General features: G+C 35.1%; 1 protein-coding gene across 1 annotated transcript in view; it reads left to right on the top strand.

Annotated features, from left to right (window-relative positions):
• Positions 1-21,796, top strand: part of Pof1b (POF1B actin binding protein) — a 90,734-nt gene that overhangs the window by 13,311 nt on the left and 55,627 nt on the right. Inside the window, exons 3-5 of the mRNA XM_004669612.2 lie at positions 5,005-5,079; positions 9,724-9,804; positions 17,722-17,823. Of these exons, the coding sequence (XP_004669669.2) occupies positions 5,005-5,079; positions 9,724-9,804; positions 17,722-17,823 (258 nt within the window). The remainder of the gene's footprint in view (positions 1-5,004; positions 5,080-9,723; positions 9,805-17,721; positions 17,824-21,796) is intronic.

The raw sequence follows: 21,796 nt of genomic DNA, 5'->3' as shown, positions 1-21,796 counted from the left end.
TAAATAATCCTGGAGTTCCATCATTATATATTTGTGTTCATGTGCATTATTTATATTTTCCCCTAAAAGATTTAACCATTTTCTTACATCTTCTTTAGTTTGTATAATGTTGTGGACTGAATCCGAAATGCCGCTCACTATCTCTGGTTTTGAGCAGTTGTTCTTGAGCAGGTGGTGCAAGTGTGGGAGGTTCTAGAAACTTTGTGAAATAGGATCAAGGTGAAAGAATGAGGTCTTTGGGAGCCACTCCTTAGAGGTACATTATCCCTAGATACTTCATTGCTCATGCTCTCTTGATCCCTTATGATGTGAGCATATTCTGATCTGATGGCACTAAGCATCTATGGACCAAACACTATGAAACCAAGAGTGAAAATGCATGATTCCTCCTTTAACTTGCTTTTGTCAGATACTTTGTCACAAGTATGCAAAAATGACTAAATTAGGCTATAGTTTCCAGCATAAAATTATTTTAAATTATTCATAAACTTAATAATATCCAAAATATCTTCTGTATGAAAGTTTCATAAATTACCTAAATATTTATATTATTTCTCTGCCCATAAAACTGTCATCAACAATCAAGATATATAAATTTCTTAGGTTGACTTTCACGTCTGCTGGGATCTGGTACATATGGACCTTTCATTTTGTTGAATCCATCTTCTAATATCTATTTTTCAGTGAAAATGTAAACCTTTGTTTTCTAAATATAATCCCCAATATTCATAGCTCTCAACAATCTAGACATGATGAAGTAATCAAATTTTCATTCCCTCCCTCAAGTGTAAGCTTATTATCAAATCTCTGATTTTCTTAGGTTCAAGTTATCTCATAACTGTCAAATTTTCCATGGCAAACCTCTTAAAGTTCTTATGCACTCTACTCAACTTTTATTTGGAACATTTTTTTAATTTTTTTTATTGCTTATTCTTATTTATTTTAGTTCGACAGATAGAGAAAGAGGTAGAGAGAGAGGAGAGAGAGAATGGATGTGCCAGGGCCTCCAGCCATCGTAAACAAACTCCAGATGCATGTACCCCCTTGTGCATCTGGCTAACTTGGGTCCTGGGGAATCAAGCCTTGAACTGGGGTCAGTAGGCTTCATGGGCAAGCACTTAACCACTAATCCATCTCTCCAGCCCTGGAACATTTTTTATCTGCTATCTGATACCTCTCATGAAAATAAAATGTTCTCTTCATCTTTTATATCTCTCTATACTATTATATAAAAATATGTCCATTATAAAAACAAACTAATGAACAAATAGTTCAAAGTAATTTTCACAAGTTATTTGAAGAAATTTAATGAATGTTCTGCTTACTAACCTGCTCATATTTCCATAATATGGTCTCAATTAACTATTGTTATATAATAAAATGTTTCAACTTAGACATGTCCACTTTTTATAAGTCACTTTATGACTGCCTATCTATATTTTTACATCTTATGAAAAGCATCAAAAATGTATTAAATGCCAAAATTTCTTCCATTCTGATTTTCAATTACATTATGGAAATAATCATCTAGTTAACTATATACCATAAATTTTGGAGGTTTTCCATTAGTCCAGAGGAGAATAATGACTCTCTGCATCCTATTTCACTTCTTTGTTCATTGTACTTTGAGACTACCATAAGCACTCTCACTGTGGTAAATAACTGAAAAATTGGGGCCATTTATACTTCAACTGATTTGACTCTGAAAAATATAGCTATTTTAACAGTTGGAAATAGATACGTTTTTATGAAGAGTGAATTCTCTATTGGAACCACATTCCCAAGTTCTGATTTCATATGTGCTAAGATGTGGAAAATTATCATAAGTGATGTGGTGAAATTATCTCAAAATATGACTGATTTTAACTTGCTCTGATCTTAAAAAAAATTGTAAAGCCATATCTACTTCATAAAATGTAGATGGGGGAGAGAAGCAACAGTGTAGTTATGACTTTATCAAAGTTCAAGATCATTACCTCAGGCAGCACAGGACAAACAGACCTGAATTTTATACCAGACCTAAGCCCACATAATTACGAATAAATTTTCACTGAAATTATATATAAAGAGATCTTACAACAATGTGATGTTTATGTATTTACCAGCTTTAAGTCACAGGAATTAAAAGAAACCCTCAATAACATGCTGTATATTTTACCAAAGGTAGGGCCTTACTAATAAAAATTGAAGGGATTAAAATTATATAAGTAGTAAATAAAAATTTAGTGTTTTTTCTCAATTTATATCAAAAATTTTATTGACATGTTATTCAATATAAATCCCCATGAATACAGTTTGTAAATGTATCATGTACTATATAAAAAAGCTCCACTGTATTTATGGCCGCTTAAATTATTTAGTCAGGGATACTCCCTCAGACAGCCACTTTTGAATGAGTGTCACATTTTCTAAAAATCCCAAATTTGTTTTGAGCTAGGTGTGGTGGTACATGACTATAATCTCAGTACCTAGAAGGCTAAGGCAGGAAGACCATGAGACCAGCCTGAGCAACACAGTTAAATATTTCTAAAGAATTTAATGACCAAGGATGTAGCTCAGTGATACTTTTCCTAGTATGCAAAGGCTGTGGCTCAATCCCCTACATGACAATAGAAAAGATACTTTTCACAGCAAATAATTTGAAAAACACATAAGAGATATAGATCGCCTCTTATTATAGGAACTGATGATACTTTCCTATATAATTAAGTTCCACGACTTGAAAAAACAGAAAATACAGTCAAGCAAGGTATGCAGGTGGCAAAATACAGTGATTAAGAGCATGTGTTCTAGAGTCATGTGCTACCTGAGTTAGAACTCTAACACTTAGTATTAGCAGTGTGATCTTCATCTCGTTAATTAACCTATCTTTGTCCAGCATTACTCATAAGTATAATGTGGTTGTACTGGTACCTTCCTTCCTTTTAAGTTTTGAAATAAAAAAATAATCTATGTAAAATATGTGGCATAGAAATTCTTAACTAATAAGCATCAGTTATCATCATCTTCAAAGGAAAACAAGACTAGCAAGTTTAAAGAATTTGAAATTGTTTTGTTTGTTTGGAAAAATAAGTTAGAAATGAACCCCCATATTCATAGAATCGTCTTTCAGAAATAAAACAAGCTTAAAGTTCTCCTAATTCACCCTAACCCACACCCACATCCCATTTCTCACATGAGGAAACTGAAGCTTGTGATGACATGACTTCTTCAATATCAAGAGCTGGCTAGTGCTTTAACTCAGAATAAAACCAAGGGCTCCTGACTACAACCCTAGGAACATTTCTATTTTATCATGATAACTACACACCCCATCCATGCCTTAAGTTATTTGACTATCAGGAATCTTGGGCTGTGGTACAAAGGGCATAAGAAAAAAACGTATCACTGTTCATTGAATTTAATCATTCTAACATGAAGGGCTTCAGTCACCTATATACAGATAAGTTACATGAAATTAAACACTTATAAGGTCTACTAGAAGGATTCTTATTCCTGATGTATGCTTTAAATTAAGATATTATCATCACTTATTCATTCACAGATATTTTTATCACTTCATATGAAACAGGCAATGGCTATTTTTAAGGATTAGTAGAAGTAAATGGATATAATCAAAATGCATTGCAGGCATGTATGTGAATGTCATAATGAAACCCTTTGTATAATTAATATGTACTAGTAATATATTTCAGTAATCTTTTGAGAAAGGATAAATGTGTTAATATATAACAAAAATCTACCCCTTTCTTTACTCTCCCTGATGATATTCCCCTTGGATGTGTGGGTGGGATCCATGTATACATGTTTGCATTTGTAATTATTTTCCTAATGAAAGGGAAGTGTACCAGTTTGCTCTACAATCTGCAATTCTCTGAATTTGTCTGAGTGATTCTCCTAATCTACTAGCAAGGAAATACAGGAACATATTCATATGCTATCTAGAAACACTGAACTTGCACTATAGGTGTTTATATAAGGAAAGAGAAGACAAAGAATGTAGCAATTTGAACAAAAATGACAGCAAATATACAAAAGCATGCAGAATTTGTGGAAATTTGATAAAATGTAAAATGTGTAGTACTGTTTTAGAACCTGCTGTACCTACAATATAGCTTGGATTCTGATGAGGCTGCCAGTGCTTTCCTTGAATATCCATGATTCTGGTTTCAGTAATACTCTTATTAAAGAAACAAAATTACATATGGAGGAAAATATGCTAGAGTTATGTTAGTCTATTGTAAATTGGAGTAAGGTGTGGTAACTTGAATAATGCTGTCAATTCTGTGCAATATAGAGGTGGAGATATGTTTGAATGTTCACACAATTGACTAGCATAGGTAACATCTTGAGTTTGAACCTCCGCACCACACACACAAAAAACTCTGTACACAATAATAAAACATCTGTCTTTGATAATTTGGGGAAGACTTAAACAATTCTAGCATAGGCAATAGGGTGATCATTTTATCTAATATTTATTAATATCACTTTATTTTATTTAGTGATCATTCTTAAACAATAGCCAATCAGCTCTTTGAAATGAAACTGGGAATAGGTCAGATAAAGAATTGAGTCTTTTTTAAGTAGTATGAAGCTAATAGTCATAGTGATGTTTTCAAAGGTAGCTACATATGATGGCTTGCTAATTTTTATGTTTAATGTATTGGTTGAAAGATTTTTGCATTTTGCTCACTGTGGACACATAAAGGCTTTCATATGAATATTAAAACAGTTGTCAAGGAAGGATAATATACAACCTAATAATACGCAAAGAACATGGTTACAAAAGTGCTCTAGAAACTATTTTATCCACTAGGTAATTTGAAAAGCTGTCAAAACAATTTAGTTGTATGCTCTTTGAAAAGATAGACAACATCTAAGTAAGTCCTATGAATTTTTTCATTTGTGAATAATAATGTTATTGTAAAATAGAGGAAATAATGAAGAGTTTGAAAGGACACTACTCAATGACATTTTTAAACTTCCCCTCCCTCCCAACAGGAACTTCATTCTCCAACTCTGAAAATATCTACTTGTGCACCAAGCACTCTACATATAACACAAAATACTGAACAGGTAAAAGATGTGGGTTACCTTATATTTCTTTTAATTTCTTTTTACCTAAGTCTGTTCACATGTGTGAGTAAGTTTTAGGCTCTAATAATACTGTACATTCACAAGATGTTATAACCCTAAAACAACAAATGTTATTCTCATATGTGAAGGTAACTTCAGCTCACTAAAGAAATGCACATCAAGTGCTAAGAAAGCTTTTTTTTTTTTTCTGTTTCAATGCTTACTTACTCAGTTTCATTACTTTTGATTGTAGTTTAATTTTAGGCAATAATTTCTTAGTGACTATTCATATGTTAAGGGTCTATGATTTGAGTACAAATGTAATAACTGTATCTGGGATTGACTGAAGAACTGACTTTATGAGTAGTGGTGATTTAAGTTGACATTCAGAAAAAGTATCTTACCAGGTGAGAGCTTGCCATTCTCATAGGCATGTGATTTGAAAGACACACAGAGTCTATCTGTCTTCACATTTATGGGCCATGACCCATTTATGAGATTATTTTATTTTTTAATTTTTTTCTTGCTTTTCTTTTTTTCCTCAATTTTTATTAACATTTTCCATGATTATAAAAAATATCCCATGGTAATACCTTGCCTCCCCCATACTCTCTCCTTTGAAATTCCATTCTCCATCATATCCCCTCCCATCTCAATCAGTCTCTCTTTATTTTGATGTCATGATCTTTTCCTCCTCTTATGATGATCTTGTGTAGGTAGTGTCAAGCACGGTGAGGTCATGGATATGCAGGCCATTTTGTGTCTGGAGGAGCATGTTGTAAGGAGTCCTACCCTTCCTTTGGCTCTTACATTCTTTCTACCACCTCTTCCATATTAGACCCTGATCCTTGGAAGGTGTGATTGAGATGTTACTCAGTACTCCAGTCACTTCTTTCCAGCACTATGATACCTTCTGAGTCATCCCAAAGTCACTGCCATCTTAAAAGAGAAGATTCTCTACCCAAAGTGAGAGTAGCATTAATATAAGGGTATAAATTTTAAGAGAAGTGCTTACTGGGCAGTTTGATAAGCATAGTATATACACTTATCCAGACATCAGCAGATGTTACAGCCCTAGGGCTCATGACTACCCCTGTTTTAAGTTTTCAGTATCAGGGATGTATTCCCCCCGCCCATTGGAGCAGGCCTCCTGTCCAATTGGAGGGCAGTTGGTTTTCACCATGACAGACATGCCACTATTGCACCCATTGTCTCATTTGGCCTGGCTGGCCAATTATAAGGCTTGCAGTGTCTACTGTTGAGCATCTTCACTGGTGGTATCTCTTTCTCCCATTGAACTCCATGTAGAATGGCTTCTTCCAGCTTTCTGTCAGCTGGTCTACATGGAGGACGTTATCAGCTCAGTTCCAGCAGGATTTCTCAGTGGCCTTGCAGCCCATGTATGTGGAATCTTCAGCAATAGGGTCTTACCATCAATTCCTGGTGGGAAACCAAGGGCCTCGGCAATGGCCTATAATGTTTTGGGGGCATCAGAGACCTCCCTGGCCAACAACTCACTGGAGGTATCCCATCCCTGGCACTGAAAATTTTCTAGCAATGATCTATGGCTCCTGAGTGTTCCATTGTGTGAAACCGGAGGATTCCATATGATTTATTTGCATCCTCTTAGATTTTGATTAGCCCTCCCTCCACCTTTCCTTTAAGATTACTTTCAATATAAGCATTGTATGGCCAAAGATGTTTAAAAATATGTTTTTAATTAGCTCTTTGTCATGTACCGAAAAGTAAATTCTAGCTGGGTGTGGTGGTGCACTCCTTTAATCCTAGCACTCAGGAGGCAGAGGTAGGGTGATCGCTGTGAGTTCAAGGCCACCCTGAAAATACATAGTAAATTCCAGGTCAACCCAGGCTTCCATGAGACCTTACCTTGAAAAACAAACAAACAAACAAAAATTAAATTCTAGCAAGGCATAGTGGCACATGACTTGAATCTCAGCACTGAGCAGGCTGAGGTAGTAGGATTCCCATAAGTTTGAGGGCAACCTGAGGCCACATAGTTCATTCCAGGTCAACCTGAGCTAGAGCAAATCCCTACCTCTAGACCTCTCCCCAAAAGTATATTTTAAGGACACAAAGATAAAACATAAAATGTGTAGTTACATTACATGGGGGGTTAGTATAGAGGGGTAGCATTTAGTGGGTAGACAGGAGAGAAGATATTATTTTAAGACTCATGCAGGTAATGTACCAGGGTGGGACCTGGGTTAGTAAGGAAACAAAAGAAATGAGCACAGTAAGAAAAATGGGACATTATGAAAAGTAAGAATACCTAAGAAAAGTTTTAATATGATTTCCTAATTTGGCCTAGATTGGAGCTGAATCAATTAAAATCATATCTAGCCAGGCGTGGTGGCACACACCTTTAATCCCAGCACTCAAGAGGCAGAGGTAGGAGGATTGGGGTGAGTTCAAGGCCACCCTGAGACGACAGAGTGCATTCCAGGTCAGCCTTGACTAGTGTGAGAGCCTACCTTGAAAAATCATAAAAGCCATGTGGGCAGGTTCATAGGGAAAACAGAGAAAAAAGAAAAAAATTGTAAGTCATAATGCATCTGATTTAATTCACGTCCAAATCCACTGTTTCTAAAAGAAGCAAAGGAAGGAAGAGATGGAAATTATAAACATTTTTAACAGTTTTTATGTATAACATTTAGTAGTCTCACACTAGCCTAGAAAGACCTGGAACTCACTCTGTAGTCCCAGACTGGCATTGAACCCACAGTGGTCCTCCTACCGCTTCCTCCCAAGTACTGAGATTAAAGGCTTGCACTATCAAACCCAATTAGATATATTTTTTTTAACTTTAAAAAATTATTTATTTTAAACTATTTATTTTTATTTATCTATTTATTTGACAGAGAGAGAGATGGAATGAATGGGCACACCAGGACCTCCAGCCACTGCAAAAGAATTCCAGACACGCATGTTCCCTTGTGCATCTGGCTAACGTGGGCCCTGGGGAATTGAACCTGGCAAATGCCTTAACTGCTAAGCCATCCCCCCAGCCCTATTTACTTATTTTAGAGTGAGAGAGAAGCAGAAAGTGAGAATGAGCATGACAAGGCCTGAAGCCACTGAAAATGAGCTCCAAACACATGTGCCACCTAGTGCATATAGTTTTTATGTGGGTAGTGGAGAATCAAACCTGGGTCACTCAGCTTTACAGGCAAACAATTTATCTCTGAGTCATCTATCCAGCCCTAGACTTAACTTTTTATCTAGAGATGTCATTGTGAAACTAATCACTCTGAGACTGTCCAATAAGAAAGGAGCTTAGGGAAGTGGAGGACAAAGGAAATTTTACAATGATTTCCTTAAAATATAAATAGCCTATATGAAACATATCAACACAAGTAAACATGTACTTTAAACCAAACATAATCTAGACCTAGGTCATCTTACTAAAGTTTCATATTCTGAAATTCTTTTGACTCAGACTGAGTAGGGTGTAGGGAGGCAAATGGGTATTTTCAGGGGCAAATCTCAAATATGGTTTACAGTAATCTTTAAAATAAAACAATAGGAGTCAGGCATGGTGGTGTACACCTTTAATCCTGGCACTTGGGAGGCAGAGGTAGGAGGATTTCTTTGAGTTCAAGGCCACCCTCAGGATACATAGTGAGTTCCAGGTCAGCCTGAGCTAGACTGAGACCCTACCTCAAAAAAGCAAAAATAAATAAATAAATAATAAAAAATAAACAAATATTACATAGAATTAGTATGCTGTGGTTCTATTAAGCAATCACACAACAATAGACAACAATAGAGTAGTACTTATGCTCATGTCTTAGAAGATTGAGAAGATGTAGGAAATTCAAACATTAAAAACAAGAAATAGTACTTTTCTACCAAAAGGAAAAAAAAAGCAAAATAAAAGGGAAAATAAATACGGACTTCTTTTAGTCTCTTAATAGGTTTTCTCCTACAAACAGTATATAAAAATAAAATAGCAAGGGAGCTGGAGTCTGCAAAATCCTAGTTTTTATGAAAGGAAAAAAAATCTGCAGTATTTTTTGTAAAGTTTAATTGAACCATTTGTTCTTCTACATCAACTACTTATAAGAAGACCTGGTCAGTAAGAGAATTTAAGGACAAGTAAAATTTTAGTTTTTAGAATATTTTATTTGTAAAACTCTAGGAAAAGATATTTTATAATTATATGTGAGAATGTATTTTATATATACATATATATGTGTATATATATATATATATATATGTATATGTGTGTGTATGTATGTATGTATATATATATATATCGATAAAATCTTTAAAATGTATAGCAAAATGGGATGAAATTAGTATAATACAAGTAGGTACCATAGTGATAAGCATGAACCAAATGAAATATTTCTAGGGTTAACATTAACTAAGTTATAAAGTCATATATTGTTATTCATGCAAATACCATCTGAAAGTTGTTACCTATTATTATTTATGTCTTCAAGTCTCTAAGTGAATATATATGTATGTATGTGTATAGGTATATGTATGTATATATATATATATGTGTGTGTGTGTGTACATATATGTATGTATATGTATATATATATATATGTGTGTGTGTGTGTGTGTGTGTGTGTGTGTGTGTGTGTGTATGTATACATAATCTTTCTATCTTCACAGGAACTCCATTCTCCAACAGTGAAAGTCACGACATATCCACAAACCACTATTAGGAGATATATAGTGCAAAACCCTGAACAGGTAAGATGTCACACACATCCTTTGTCCAACATATATTTCCTTAGAAGTTAATATCTTAAACTGGATAAATCTGTTAGCATATCCTCAAAATCAGATCATTGCACTTTCTTCCATTTAGGAAGTGCATTTGTAAATATTAGTATCAAAATGCTATCATAAATTTCAGATAATCATGCACATATACATTCTGACTCAGAGATGCAACTGTTCCAAGGAGCCTGAAATTCTTGGGTTATAAAGGCCTTATAATTTTATATCCTCACCCTTGTACTACAAAGGAGGTTTTGTACTTTGGACAGAAGAAAAATGGGCCAAAGTTCTTCCTCAGGCTTCCTATAAACACCACTGAATGTTATATCAGGAATTGGAAAGTTTAGTATATTTACTTCTGAGATTTGAACTAAAGAAGGAGAAAACTAAGTCTAAAGTTTAAAACTGTTCATGCTTTTGTTGTCTGTAGTGTGTGAATTCAGGTGCCTAGCAATGAGCTGTTTAGAAAAATCACATGATTACATTTCTTACTAAGATATATAACTTTATATTTCACAAAACACACATTAATCTTTGTCCCATTTAAAGAAGAAAATTATTTTTTTTACATTAATAAGCTTTTCTTCATGCAAATACAAACAAGTTTAGTTGAAACAGAACTTTCTTTGAGATTACAAGACATAAGTCTCCCAAGAGGAAGGAGTGTGATCCTGCTAGATAATATATGACATTCTTTGCTTTGCTCTTTATTTCTTCATTTTAATGGGAAACAAGCTTCACCTTGTTGATAAAATAAGATATTTGTTTCAGCTATAGAATTCATATGGTTAATTTAGGGTTCCGTGCTTGCTAGATATATAGGTGCATGGGGGTAATGTACTGATCTTCTATTAGTATCTATCTCTCCTTTCCTTTGATATTTATTTACATTAAAATAATGTTCTCATGTCTCCTTAGTTAAGGAAGCTAGTAATTTTGCACATGTGTCTGCATAAACCTTGTGCACACAGAATATCAGCAGGAGATGATTTTCTTGAGTTTTCATAAGTTCATGTAAACATTGGAAAGGGATATGATTATAGCTGAAGCAGTTGCCTGCTTCTTTTGCACAATCACATACTAAAACAAGTCTGAAAGCTGGATGGTAAGGGGCAATGAGAAGAACCTCAGAATGGAGAGTATACGTTGCTTTCTTTGTCCCCCTCCTGCACTTCTTCCCTTTAATAGATACATACTAAATGAACAAAGACTGAAAAGCTGACTTTTTACAGAGGCAGCATTTCTCTTGCATATGTAACTTTGATCCCTCCAACTTCTGGTAACTAATTAATCTTCATCATCAATTGTTTATAACTTGACCTTCTCCCCCATTCACCTCTCCCTGCTTCCTCCTCCCACTTCTGTCTTTCCCTACCCACTCCACATTTTTCAAGTTCTCTCTCTCCACCTACTTCCCCCACATCTTTTCTCCTTCTCTCTTAAAAAAATCCTCATCTTATGTTGCCCAGGCTAGCCTTGAATTATTGGGCTCCACTGATCCTCCTGCCTCTTCTAAGTAGGTGTGCACCTCATACAATGCCCTGAGTAAGTATTTCTCTTTTTGACTTAATCAATTACTTTACACTTTCCTCATATTTCTCATGTCTTTTTTTACTCTTTAAAAAATATATTTAGTTAGTTAGTTAGTTACTTCTTCATTCAGTCACTCATTTGAGAAAGAGAGAGAGAGAGAGAGAGAGAGGCAGATAAAGAGACAAAGAGTGGGGTGCACCAGGACTTCTAGCCTATGCCAATGAACTCCAGACACATGTTTTACCTTGTGCATCTGGCTTTAAGTGAGTACTGGGGAATCAAACCTATATCCTTTGGTTTTCCTGCGAAGTACCTTACCCACTAAGCCGTCTCTTCACCCCTCAACTCTTCTCCTCTTTCTTTCACACAAAAGCTGGATGATATGCATTCTCAGATGCGCATTCCACTTGTTATCTCCTGGCTTTCCAAAGTTAGTTCCAGATAGCTCTTCTTTCATAATGTAAAATCTATTCTTTCCTAGTGTGTATACCGAATGTCACTATGTTTGGCGTCCATTTCACTTTGCCAGTGAGTCTTATGTAGCTTTGGATGAATCTATATTATTTAGTTGATGGAGAAAAGAGAAATAATATTGAGTATGTACTCCATGCCAGGCAAGTTATATATTGCATCCCCTTTCATCCTTAAAAATGGCTAGGCAAGAGTTTGAGGCCACCATGAGACTACATAGTGAATTCCAGGTCAGCCTGAGCCAGAGTGAGACCCGACCTTGAAAAAAAAAAAAAAAAAAGAAAGAAAAAAAAAAAAACGGCTAGGGAAGAGGAGCACAGGTGAGTTCAGTCATATATTCTATGAATATCAATTCTCTCATATGTGTCACAGATTGTTGTCAGAACAGAGAATAAAATTAAGGTCCCATTTTTTTGAGACATAAGTCCTTAACTGCTGTATGAATATTGAGTTACAAAGTGACAGAGTATGAAGTGAATTTGAACAATGCAGAACTAGGAGAGGAAAAAGAGCACATTTAGCATAACTGATGATGAAAGTAAATTAATTACTGGGTAACTAATGTACTGATATTTTGTATTATCTACTTTGGAGTTACAAAGGCAGTGACATCAAAAGTGGACCCACAAATGCAGGGCATATGAAAAACACTGGGTTTTTCTCTGTAAGAATCCATTGTCCTGTTATGCAATGAGCTAAAAACATTCTTTTTCAAAAGACCCAATATAATATCAAACAAAAATATTCATCTTAAAGCTTTTAACTCTCTCCTGTTTAAACAATATAACAAGCCACATACTTTGTAAACAAACAAACAAAAAAATCACTGTTTTTGCAAAACAGCTTGAAAAATCCTGCCTGGATATATCCCCTATTTTACTTCTAAATATAATCCCTTTTGTTTGCACTTTTAAATCCCTTCAGGAGAACATTCTAGTATAATTACAATATTTATAATAAGCTAAGACTTAAATGGCAACTTTATACCCTTTTACCTCCCAGCTTTTCTAATCTTTATTTCTTCTCCCTTTAATTAAACTGATCTCAATCCTCTTCTCTGATCATGATTTTCTTCTCTCTGTTCAGCCATTTTCTTTATTTTTAGTTGCTGATCTTCCTTATTCTCTGCCAATTTAGTCAAAGGATTTATGTATTTTTGAGTTATTATTTTATATAACATAAAGAAAATGCTTTTCTTCTATTGTTGGGTGGAATCCAATATATATTTATCAATTCACTTATTTTTGCATTGTAAAAGTCCAGATATGAAGAAGACACTCTATAGCCTTCAAATGCAATCAAGGAAATAAAACATATTTCCCAAACTAAGGAGCTTATAGTTCCTTTGAAGAAGGGACTTGAGACATATCCACAAATAGTTGTATAAAATACTTTGTAACATAAAAGGTAGGGTGAATAATAGATACCATGAGAGAAATACAGATAAAATTGCACTGATGTCCAGGTGGAGATACATTTGTCTGTGTGTGAAAAAGTCAGAGAATATTTATTTTGGCATTTAATGTAATATTATTTTAGCATAGTTATACTAACTAAAAAGGGAACTAAAGTTGAAGCAAGTGTGATTGCCTTAGGCCTTCTGAAATTCTTCTCTTTTCTTACAGTTATTCTCAGGATAGCTGTAGCAATTCTTGATAACTTATTGGCTGTGGAAGCTGACAGAAGAAAAGTCAGATGTGACTAAATCTTACATTTTTCTGGTTGACACTTGGTATATTGTACTCCAACTAAAACTGGGTTTGGAAAAGGGGGAGAATTGTGAGATTTGATTGAACCTATTATATATGCAGAAAAAGATGAAACCCCAGAATAAATGAAGCAAATGGAGAAAATGATTGGCCAACCATCTCAAATAAACGTAGGCTATGGAGAGTGAGGTTTAAGAATAGACTTTGACAAGAAAGCATTAGTGTGTTCACAAAGGGTGGAGAGTATACCTCAATATGGATAGCTTGAACTTTTAATGAATAAAATTTGGGGCTGGGAGTTAGGGTTAAAACATTTTTCCAGCACAGCTTTGTGGTCTGGGAACAGTGAAGTAGATGCTGTGGATTACATACTTTGTTGAATGTGAGAACTACTGCCAGAAGTTCTAAAAGTATCAATTAAAGTTATAACATCAGCTATATTAAAAACACCTGTTAATTTTTAGGGAGGATCTGGCACCAAGTCAAATGTACAGATTGAACAGAAGAAGCTGCCAGAACAGTAAAACTGTTTAGCTACTTGTATGCTAAGTACTCTAAAATGTTTGATTAAAGCTATTGTGCTGGTACGTTTTCTGGAATAATTTATTTATATTAATTAATATTTTGTTATACCTTTTATCTAAATTTGGAGGGCTTTTTAGGTAAATCGTTTCTATATAATAAGTTCAAATCATGCTCTAAAGAGAATCAATACTGTTTATATCTAAGCCATCTTCTTTCCTTAAGAAAATCTTGTGCTTCAATACATATAATGAACTATGTTCATTGCTCATGTTCATGAAGAAGAAAGTTTCAATTTTGTTGAATTTGTTTTCCCATTTCAGAAGATTCTAAATCTTTAAGAAAGGGCTTCTTAATCGTCTCTTCTCTCTCAATCATCTGTTTATTTGGTGTGGGGTATTCAGAACTAATAAAGTCTGAACCTTCAAAAAAGCCTATTTTTATATAACATAGATATACTAGAAACATTATAACATGATTCACAAAAATCATTCTATGCTGAAATGCTATGATACATGAAAAATCCTATATTTATAAAATATAAAGATTAGGTTACCCTAAAATACATTGTTTTATGTCATTCAGGTGACCTTGTTTATATCCCTGTGACAAGAAAAGCAAACTTCAGAATAGTTAATGATTTACTCAGTTTTCACAGAATATGCTAGAAGAAGTGATATACAGGTTTTATAGGTCCATAACATTTTCCCAATTAGGCCAGCATTCATTGAGTTTACTAATGAAAGTCAATGGATTTATCTCAATCAAATCTACTTTGCAGCTCTTACCCATTGACTTCTCAGAAGTGTTTGTAATTTTGACATCTAACTATTTCTGAAAATTTCCCCTCCAGATTTCAATGGTATTTTCCCTCTTTGCATTCTACAGCCCCTTATAATTTCTCTAGTTCTAGCACTCACTTCAGCAATTTCATGGTGTGGAATAGTACTTTTTATCTGTTTGCCTTGATCTCCTTAGTTCCAGGCCTGTATTTTCCACAATGTGCTGAATATACATAATGAGTTCTCACCTACACATCCTTTTTGTGGTTCTACATATTAACTCTTAGCCCCAGGACTTTGGCATGCTAGAGGAACACTGAATGACTGAGCTACATCCTAGCCCTCACCCTATTTTGTGTTAAGGTTCTTTTGGTAGTATTTTTTTTTTTTTGCAGTAATTCGGTATGTCAAAGAGATTACTATGCATCACGAGGAATAAAAGCATGATCAGATGTTGATTCTTAAAATAGTACTATGAGATGAGTATCAGTGTTTTTCTTTTATTTTTGGTACCAGTGTCTAGTAGAAATCTCAGGTTGAAGATCTCAGAGTCATTATTGAGAACACATGAGCCTTGATTTACCTAACTGATTTTCTCACATTCTTTCTTTTCTTTTTTCCTGAAGTATAGATTCTGTTCATTTAATGGACTCATTTTAAAGAATGTAGACATCTTTCAGATTAATAAAACAGATTTCCATGTTCAAGGGTGCCTGTTACATATGACTTACACATTTGAAAAATAGGTGCCTTGAATTATAGTGTTTTCTTCACTTGGAATATTATTTTTCCATCTATCTCTTTATATCCAAGCATGTTACCTGAACACTACCAAAAAGAACATATATTTCCCTCCTCTGAAGATTCTATATGTTCTTTCTCTATATTTCAGCTAGCACTTGTTACTTTCTTTGTATTATATGTGGTGGTCTTACTATATTATATAGACTAGGTACTGGAAAAAAATCCTTATATAGGACCAGATGGTGGAAAAAAAATTAAGCCTTTCTGACAGTCTTAGAAATCTAAATACCATTCTCAGTTTGAAGTAAAAAAATAAATATCTTTCATAGTTTAGTAAATCTGGACCAATCACTTAATGCTACTAGTAATGTCTAATTCATGTTTGTATGCCTCATAGCAGTTAGCAAAGTGCATTTACATACTGAGCACTTCAACAACATGTGTTGTACAATTATATATAACTAGCAAGAAGAGAATTTTCTTTTTGAAGTAGGGTCTCCCTCTGGCCAAGGCTGACCTGGAATTCACTACGTAGTCACAGAGTAGCCTTGTACTTATGGCGATCCTCCTTCCTCTGCCTCCCAAGTGCTGGGATTAAAGGCGTGCACCATCACACCCAGTAAGAAGATAAATTTTAACCAAACAAAGCACAAAAATAACTTCTAGAGAAATATTTCTAAATATAATTCAATTTATGATTAATACTCCATCTACTAATCTAATTTAGTCACATAGGTATCGGTATCCAAAGTTCATTTACTTAGTCAGGCGTGGTGGCACATGCCTTTAATCCCAGCACTCGGGAGGCAGAGGTAGGAGGATCACCAAGAGTTTGAGGCCACCCTGAGACTACATAGTGAATTCCAGGCCAGTCTGGGCCAGAGTGAGATCCTACCTCAAAAAATAAACAAACAAAACCACCAAAATTCATTAACTTACAACTCCCCTTATTCAAACTTGAATACCAGACATATATAACTTTTGGATGAAGGGCATCTTCCCAAATATGGTGACACATACATGTAATTGTAATCCCAGCATTCAAGAAGCTGAAACAGGAGGATCATGAGTTTGAAGCCAGCTTGAGTTACATGTGGGACATTTTCTAAATCTAAAATAAAACAAAATGGGAGAGTATCTTCCCTACACAACAACTAGTGTTTTAGTTTATTTGTTCAAAGTGTAATTACTATAGTAAATGAAAAGTGATAGGATATAGTATATTTTGTTGATTTTACAATGCACCAAAGCACATTAATTGGAAATAGGCTTGTTCCTTTCCATTTATATGCTACTCTTTTGTATCAAAAAGGAATGGACACAATTTTTGTTTCATTACAAACAACAAACAAAACAACCCCAGCTCACTCTACATAAGTAAAATCTTAAATTAAAATCAAAAGAAAAGAAAAATAATGTAATGAGAATTAAGTTTATTTTAGACTCCTTATCTGAAACTTATTAGTCTTTATCTGTATTATTTCAGATCTTGTACACCTCATCAGCCTCTGTTTCATTGGCTGGCTCTTCTAAGCATTTGGTTAATCCTACAGCAACTTAGTTGATATACAGAGATAGAGTGGCTCTTAAAGCTTCTACTCTGTTCTCAGCATGCAAAACATGTTGTAGTAGAATCTTAGCTTTGATAATAATCATAAGAAATAATTGCATACTTCAAGAGCACACAACTTTAGTTCTAGAAAAAAATCATATAGTTTTTACATGCACTATGGGTTAGTAAGGCTGAATTATATTTATTGTACATTTCTCTTACACTTTTGCATAGAACAAAAACCTTCAGTGAAACAAATTTAATGGGGAGATCTCATGCTTGTCTACGTGAGAAGAAACTTATTGAGTCTTGTCTTAGGAGTAGAAAAAATTATCTTTCCACATGTCTTCAAATCTCCCTCAAAAGACATAGTAAAATTAGTAAGATAAAATCAGAGTATTTTGTTTTTACTACTGTTCATTTATTCTTGCAGAAACTTGTGCAGGTAGTATTTTACTTCCATCATAAAATCTTCTGCTACTTGGCAGTTTATTAGATACTTGATATTTTTTTGAATTACTATTGAAAAAAAAATAACCTTTCACATCTAACATCCTCTTTACTTTCTCTATAGGAACCATTGTCTCCTTTCTTAAGAGGAGGAAATTTCTTCCCAGGAAACAATGTAATTTATGAAAAAACAATAAGAAAAGTGGAGAAACTAAATACAGACCAGGTCAGTAATATTTGTATTAAATGTAGTTTTAGAAGAATAAATATTGACATATGAATATTTTAATAGAGCTAAAATACTACCAATTGCCAAGTACCAGACCATACCATTATAAGTTACAGTTGTATGTGTATAGTTCTTTATGTTATCTTTAATATTTTATATGAATTTTATTATTTGAAATAGACTTTACTGAAAGGGAACATGAAACCATTAAAAAAAGTAGAATCTGAATGTTGACCTTTTTATGTTTTCTTTTCTTTATTATGTACACAGTGTATACAGTCATGTTGGTACCATTGTTAGCCTCCTCCCTGTCCTCCCCGCCAAAAGGGACCCTCCTCATTGGGGAATGTGGGTCGTGCATTGTGGGGGTAGCCATCAGTTATGGGTAAGAGGCAATATCTCTGTGCATAATGACCCAACAGGTCGCTTTAACAATCCTTCTGCCCCTTCTCCCACAAATTTCCCTGAGCCATGTTGGGTTCATTTTACACCTGCTTCAGTGATAAGGTCTTGGGAACCTCTGTGTCTCTGGATATCTGGTTTGGTAGGAGTTGAGTGTTTTCTGTGTCTATCTCCTTCACCCTTGTGCTGGTACCAGGTTCACCAAGAAAGCAGCACTCTTGCTCATTTCCCCAATTACCCTTAGTTTCAGCTGGGGCCATTTTGAGGTGTGATGGGCTGGTTTTCTCTTTAGGATCTGCTTCCATCTGAAAAAGAGAAACAAATTCTCCCATGGAGAGTGAAGTTAGTACCAGCTAAATCGGATAAACATTTTTTTTTTGTTTTTTTTAGAAAGAATGTAATAGGTGTAGGTCCTCTTGTAACCCAGAATTGGTGGTTGCTTGATAATGGGGAGCAGAATCATTTCTGGATATGTTTTATACTTGCTTCCCAGCTCCAGCTATGGGTTACATTCCACTGAGCAGATCAGTTAGCCAAATCAAGAGCATTTGGTTTCCCACCATGGCTGTGGGCCACTACTGCACTTGTGTGAGCATCACAGCAGGTTGTTTGCTGCTGAGTAGCTTAGACCACGAGTTGCTTGGACAGATGTTGGCCATTTTTCCCTAATCACTCATATAGCACCTTCTGGCACTAGATGAGCTAACTGTCTGGGGACTGACTCTTTTTCAGATTCTGGCCAGGTCACTCCATGTTCCATACCAACAGTGTATGGTGTCTTCAGCAGTAGGATCTTACCACTAACCTTTGTTGGGCCATTAAGTACTCTGACATAAATCTGTCTTCTTTTGGGAACCTTGTAGGTCTCTCTGATCAACAGCTCACTGTGCATGTTAACCATATGCAGGTACCGGGAGTTACAGGTCAGCACCAAAGAAAATAAGGAAGAAAAAGATAGGTAGTGTAAAAGAGATAGAGAGAAGAAAGAGAAGAGGGAGAGAGAGAGAGAGAAACAGGAGATTAAGGTTAGTCTTCATCACACCCTCTCCAGGGCCTTGTGATTCAGGTGTTCCATCTAAGGACCTGATGACGGTTCAACCATTTAGTCTGTCTTTTAGGATGTAGAAGTTTATGGTGCCATGGCTATTTGGGTCCAGTTTTGTGTCCCCCATCCCCACCCTTACCCTTACAGTCCCCTCCTGCCCAGCTACCCTATTGTCCAGTCCTCAAGATACTTATTAGGTATGTCAGCATCTTGGGTAGATTCATGTTAAGAGCTGTTGATGAATGAGACTATGTGACAAATACCTTTCTGTGGTTGGGTGAGTTCACTGAGAATGATCTGCTCCAGGTTCTATCATTTTTCTTCAAATTTCATTGTGTCAATTTTCCTTAATGCTGTGTAGAATTCCATCATGTAGATATACCACATCTTGGTTATCCATTTATCTAATGATGGACATCTGGGTTGATTCCAGCTCTTAGCCATTATGAATTGAGAAGCTATAAACATGGTTGAGCATATCTCTCTGAACTGAGGTGTGGAGCTTTTAGGATAAGTGCCCAGTAAGGAAATATCTGGGTCTGATGGTAACTCTATAGTCAACCTTTTTAAGAGTCTCCATATTGCTTTCCAAAGTGTTTTTACCATCTCAAATTCCCACCAAGTGTAGACAAGGGTTCCTATAAACCAGGCAGAGATGCCACAAGAAAAGAAAACTATAGGCCTCTTTCCCTGATGAACTTCGATGGAAAGATCCTGAACCAAAACCTCACAAACCAAATCCAACAATACATCAAAAGATTATTCACCTTGATGAAGCAGGCTGCATCGCAGGAATACAGGGGTGGTTAAACATATGGAAATCTGTCAATGTAATACACCACATAAATAAGCTTAAACACAAAAACCACATGATCATTCTGATAGATGCAGAAAAGGCCCTTGACAAAGTACAACATCACTTCATGATCAAAACATTGGAGAGAATAGGCATGGACAGTTTATACCTCAACATAATAAAGGCTATATATGAAGATACTAAAGCCCAAATAATATTTACTAGGGAGATAGTGAAGGAATTCCCATTGAAATCAGGAACAAGACAGGGGTGTCCACTCTCACCTCTGCTCTTCAACATTGTATTGGAAGTCCTATCTCAAGCAATGACAAGAGAAAGAAATAAAAGGGATAAAATTGGAAAGGAAGAACTTAAGTTAGCTCTAGTCACAGATGACATGATTCTGTACATGAGACCCAAGAGCACCCATCTCAAAATTCTTAAAGGTGATTAACTCCTTTAGCAAAGTAGCTGGATAAAAAAAATCAATGCAATGCAAAAGACAAAGATACAGACAAAGAAATAAGTGACATTGTCCCATTTTCAATAGCACCAAAAAAAAAAAAAAAACCTTGGAAAAACATTAAATAAGGATGTGAAAGACCTATACAATGAAAACATAAAAAATAGCAATTGAGGAGGACTTGAGAAAATGGAAAGACCTCCCATACTTCTAGATGGCCAGAATTAACATTGTGAAAATGGCAATTTTACCAAAAGGTAATATACAGATTTAATGAAATACCAATCAAAATCCCAACATTGTTCTTCTCAGAGATAGAAAATAAATGCTCTCAAAATTCATATGCAAAGGCAGAAGGGTTCAAATATCCAAGCATATCCTCAGCAAAAGAAACACCTCTGGAGGCATCACCATACCTGATCTAAAGCTATATTTCAAAGCCATAGTAATAAAATCAGCATGGTACTGACGTACAACAGGAGCATAGACCAATGGAATAGAATCAAAGACCCGAACTTTGGGTCAAGTAACTACAGATACTTGATATTTGACAAAGGCACAACCAACATAGGCTGGCAAAAAGACAACATCTTCAACAAATGGTGTTGGACAAACTGGATAACCATATGCAGGAAATTGAAACTTGACCCACACATCTCACCATGCACAAAAATCAAGTCCAAATGGATCAAAGACCTCAATATAAGACCAGAAACTTGGCTACTACAAGAAGAAAAAGTAGGAGGAACTTTCTATGATATAGGAATGGGTAAAGACTTCCTGCCAACAAAATCCCAGTAGCTCAGGTTCTTAGACAATAATTCAACCATTGGGATCTCATCTAGGTGAAAAGTTTCATCACAGACAAACATACAATAAGCAGAGCCAATAGATTACCCTCAGAGTGGAAGAAAATATTTGCTGGCTTTCCAACTGATAGAGGCCTAATTTCTAGAATCTACAAAGAACTCAAAGACCTATAAACAATAAAGTCAAACAACCTACTCACAAAATGGAACAAAGATCTGGACAGGCAGTTCTCAGAGAAAGAAATACAAATGGCAAACACACACTTAAGAAAATGTTCACCATCCCTAATCATCAGGGAAATGCAAATTAAAACACCTATGAGATTCCACCTTGCCCCAGTAAGGATAGCAAATATTAAAAAATCCAATTAAAATAATAAAATTAAAATAAATTAATTAGTTAATTGAAATAAATGTAAGTTTTCTTTTAAATTGATCTCACAAAATAATTTAAG

This window comes from Jaculus jaculus, chromosome X (assembly GCF_020740685.1).
Source record: "Jaculus jaculus isolate mJacJac1 chromosome X, mJacJac1.mat.Y.cur, whole genome shotgun sequence".
NCBI lineage: Eukaryota > Metazoa > Chordata > Mammalia > Rodentia > Dipodidae > Jaculus > Jaculus jaculus.
This window is presented reverse-complemented; position numbering and strand designations above follow the sequence as displayed.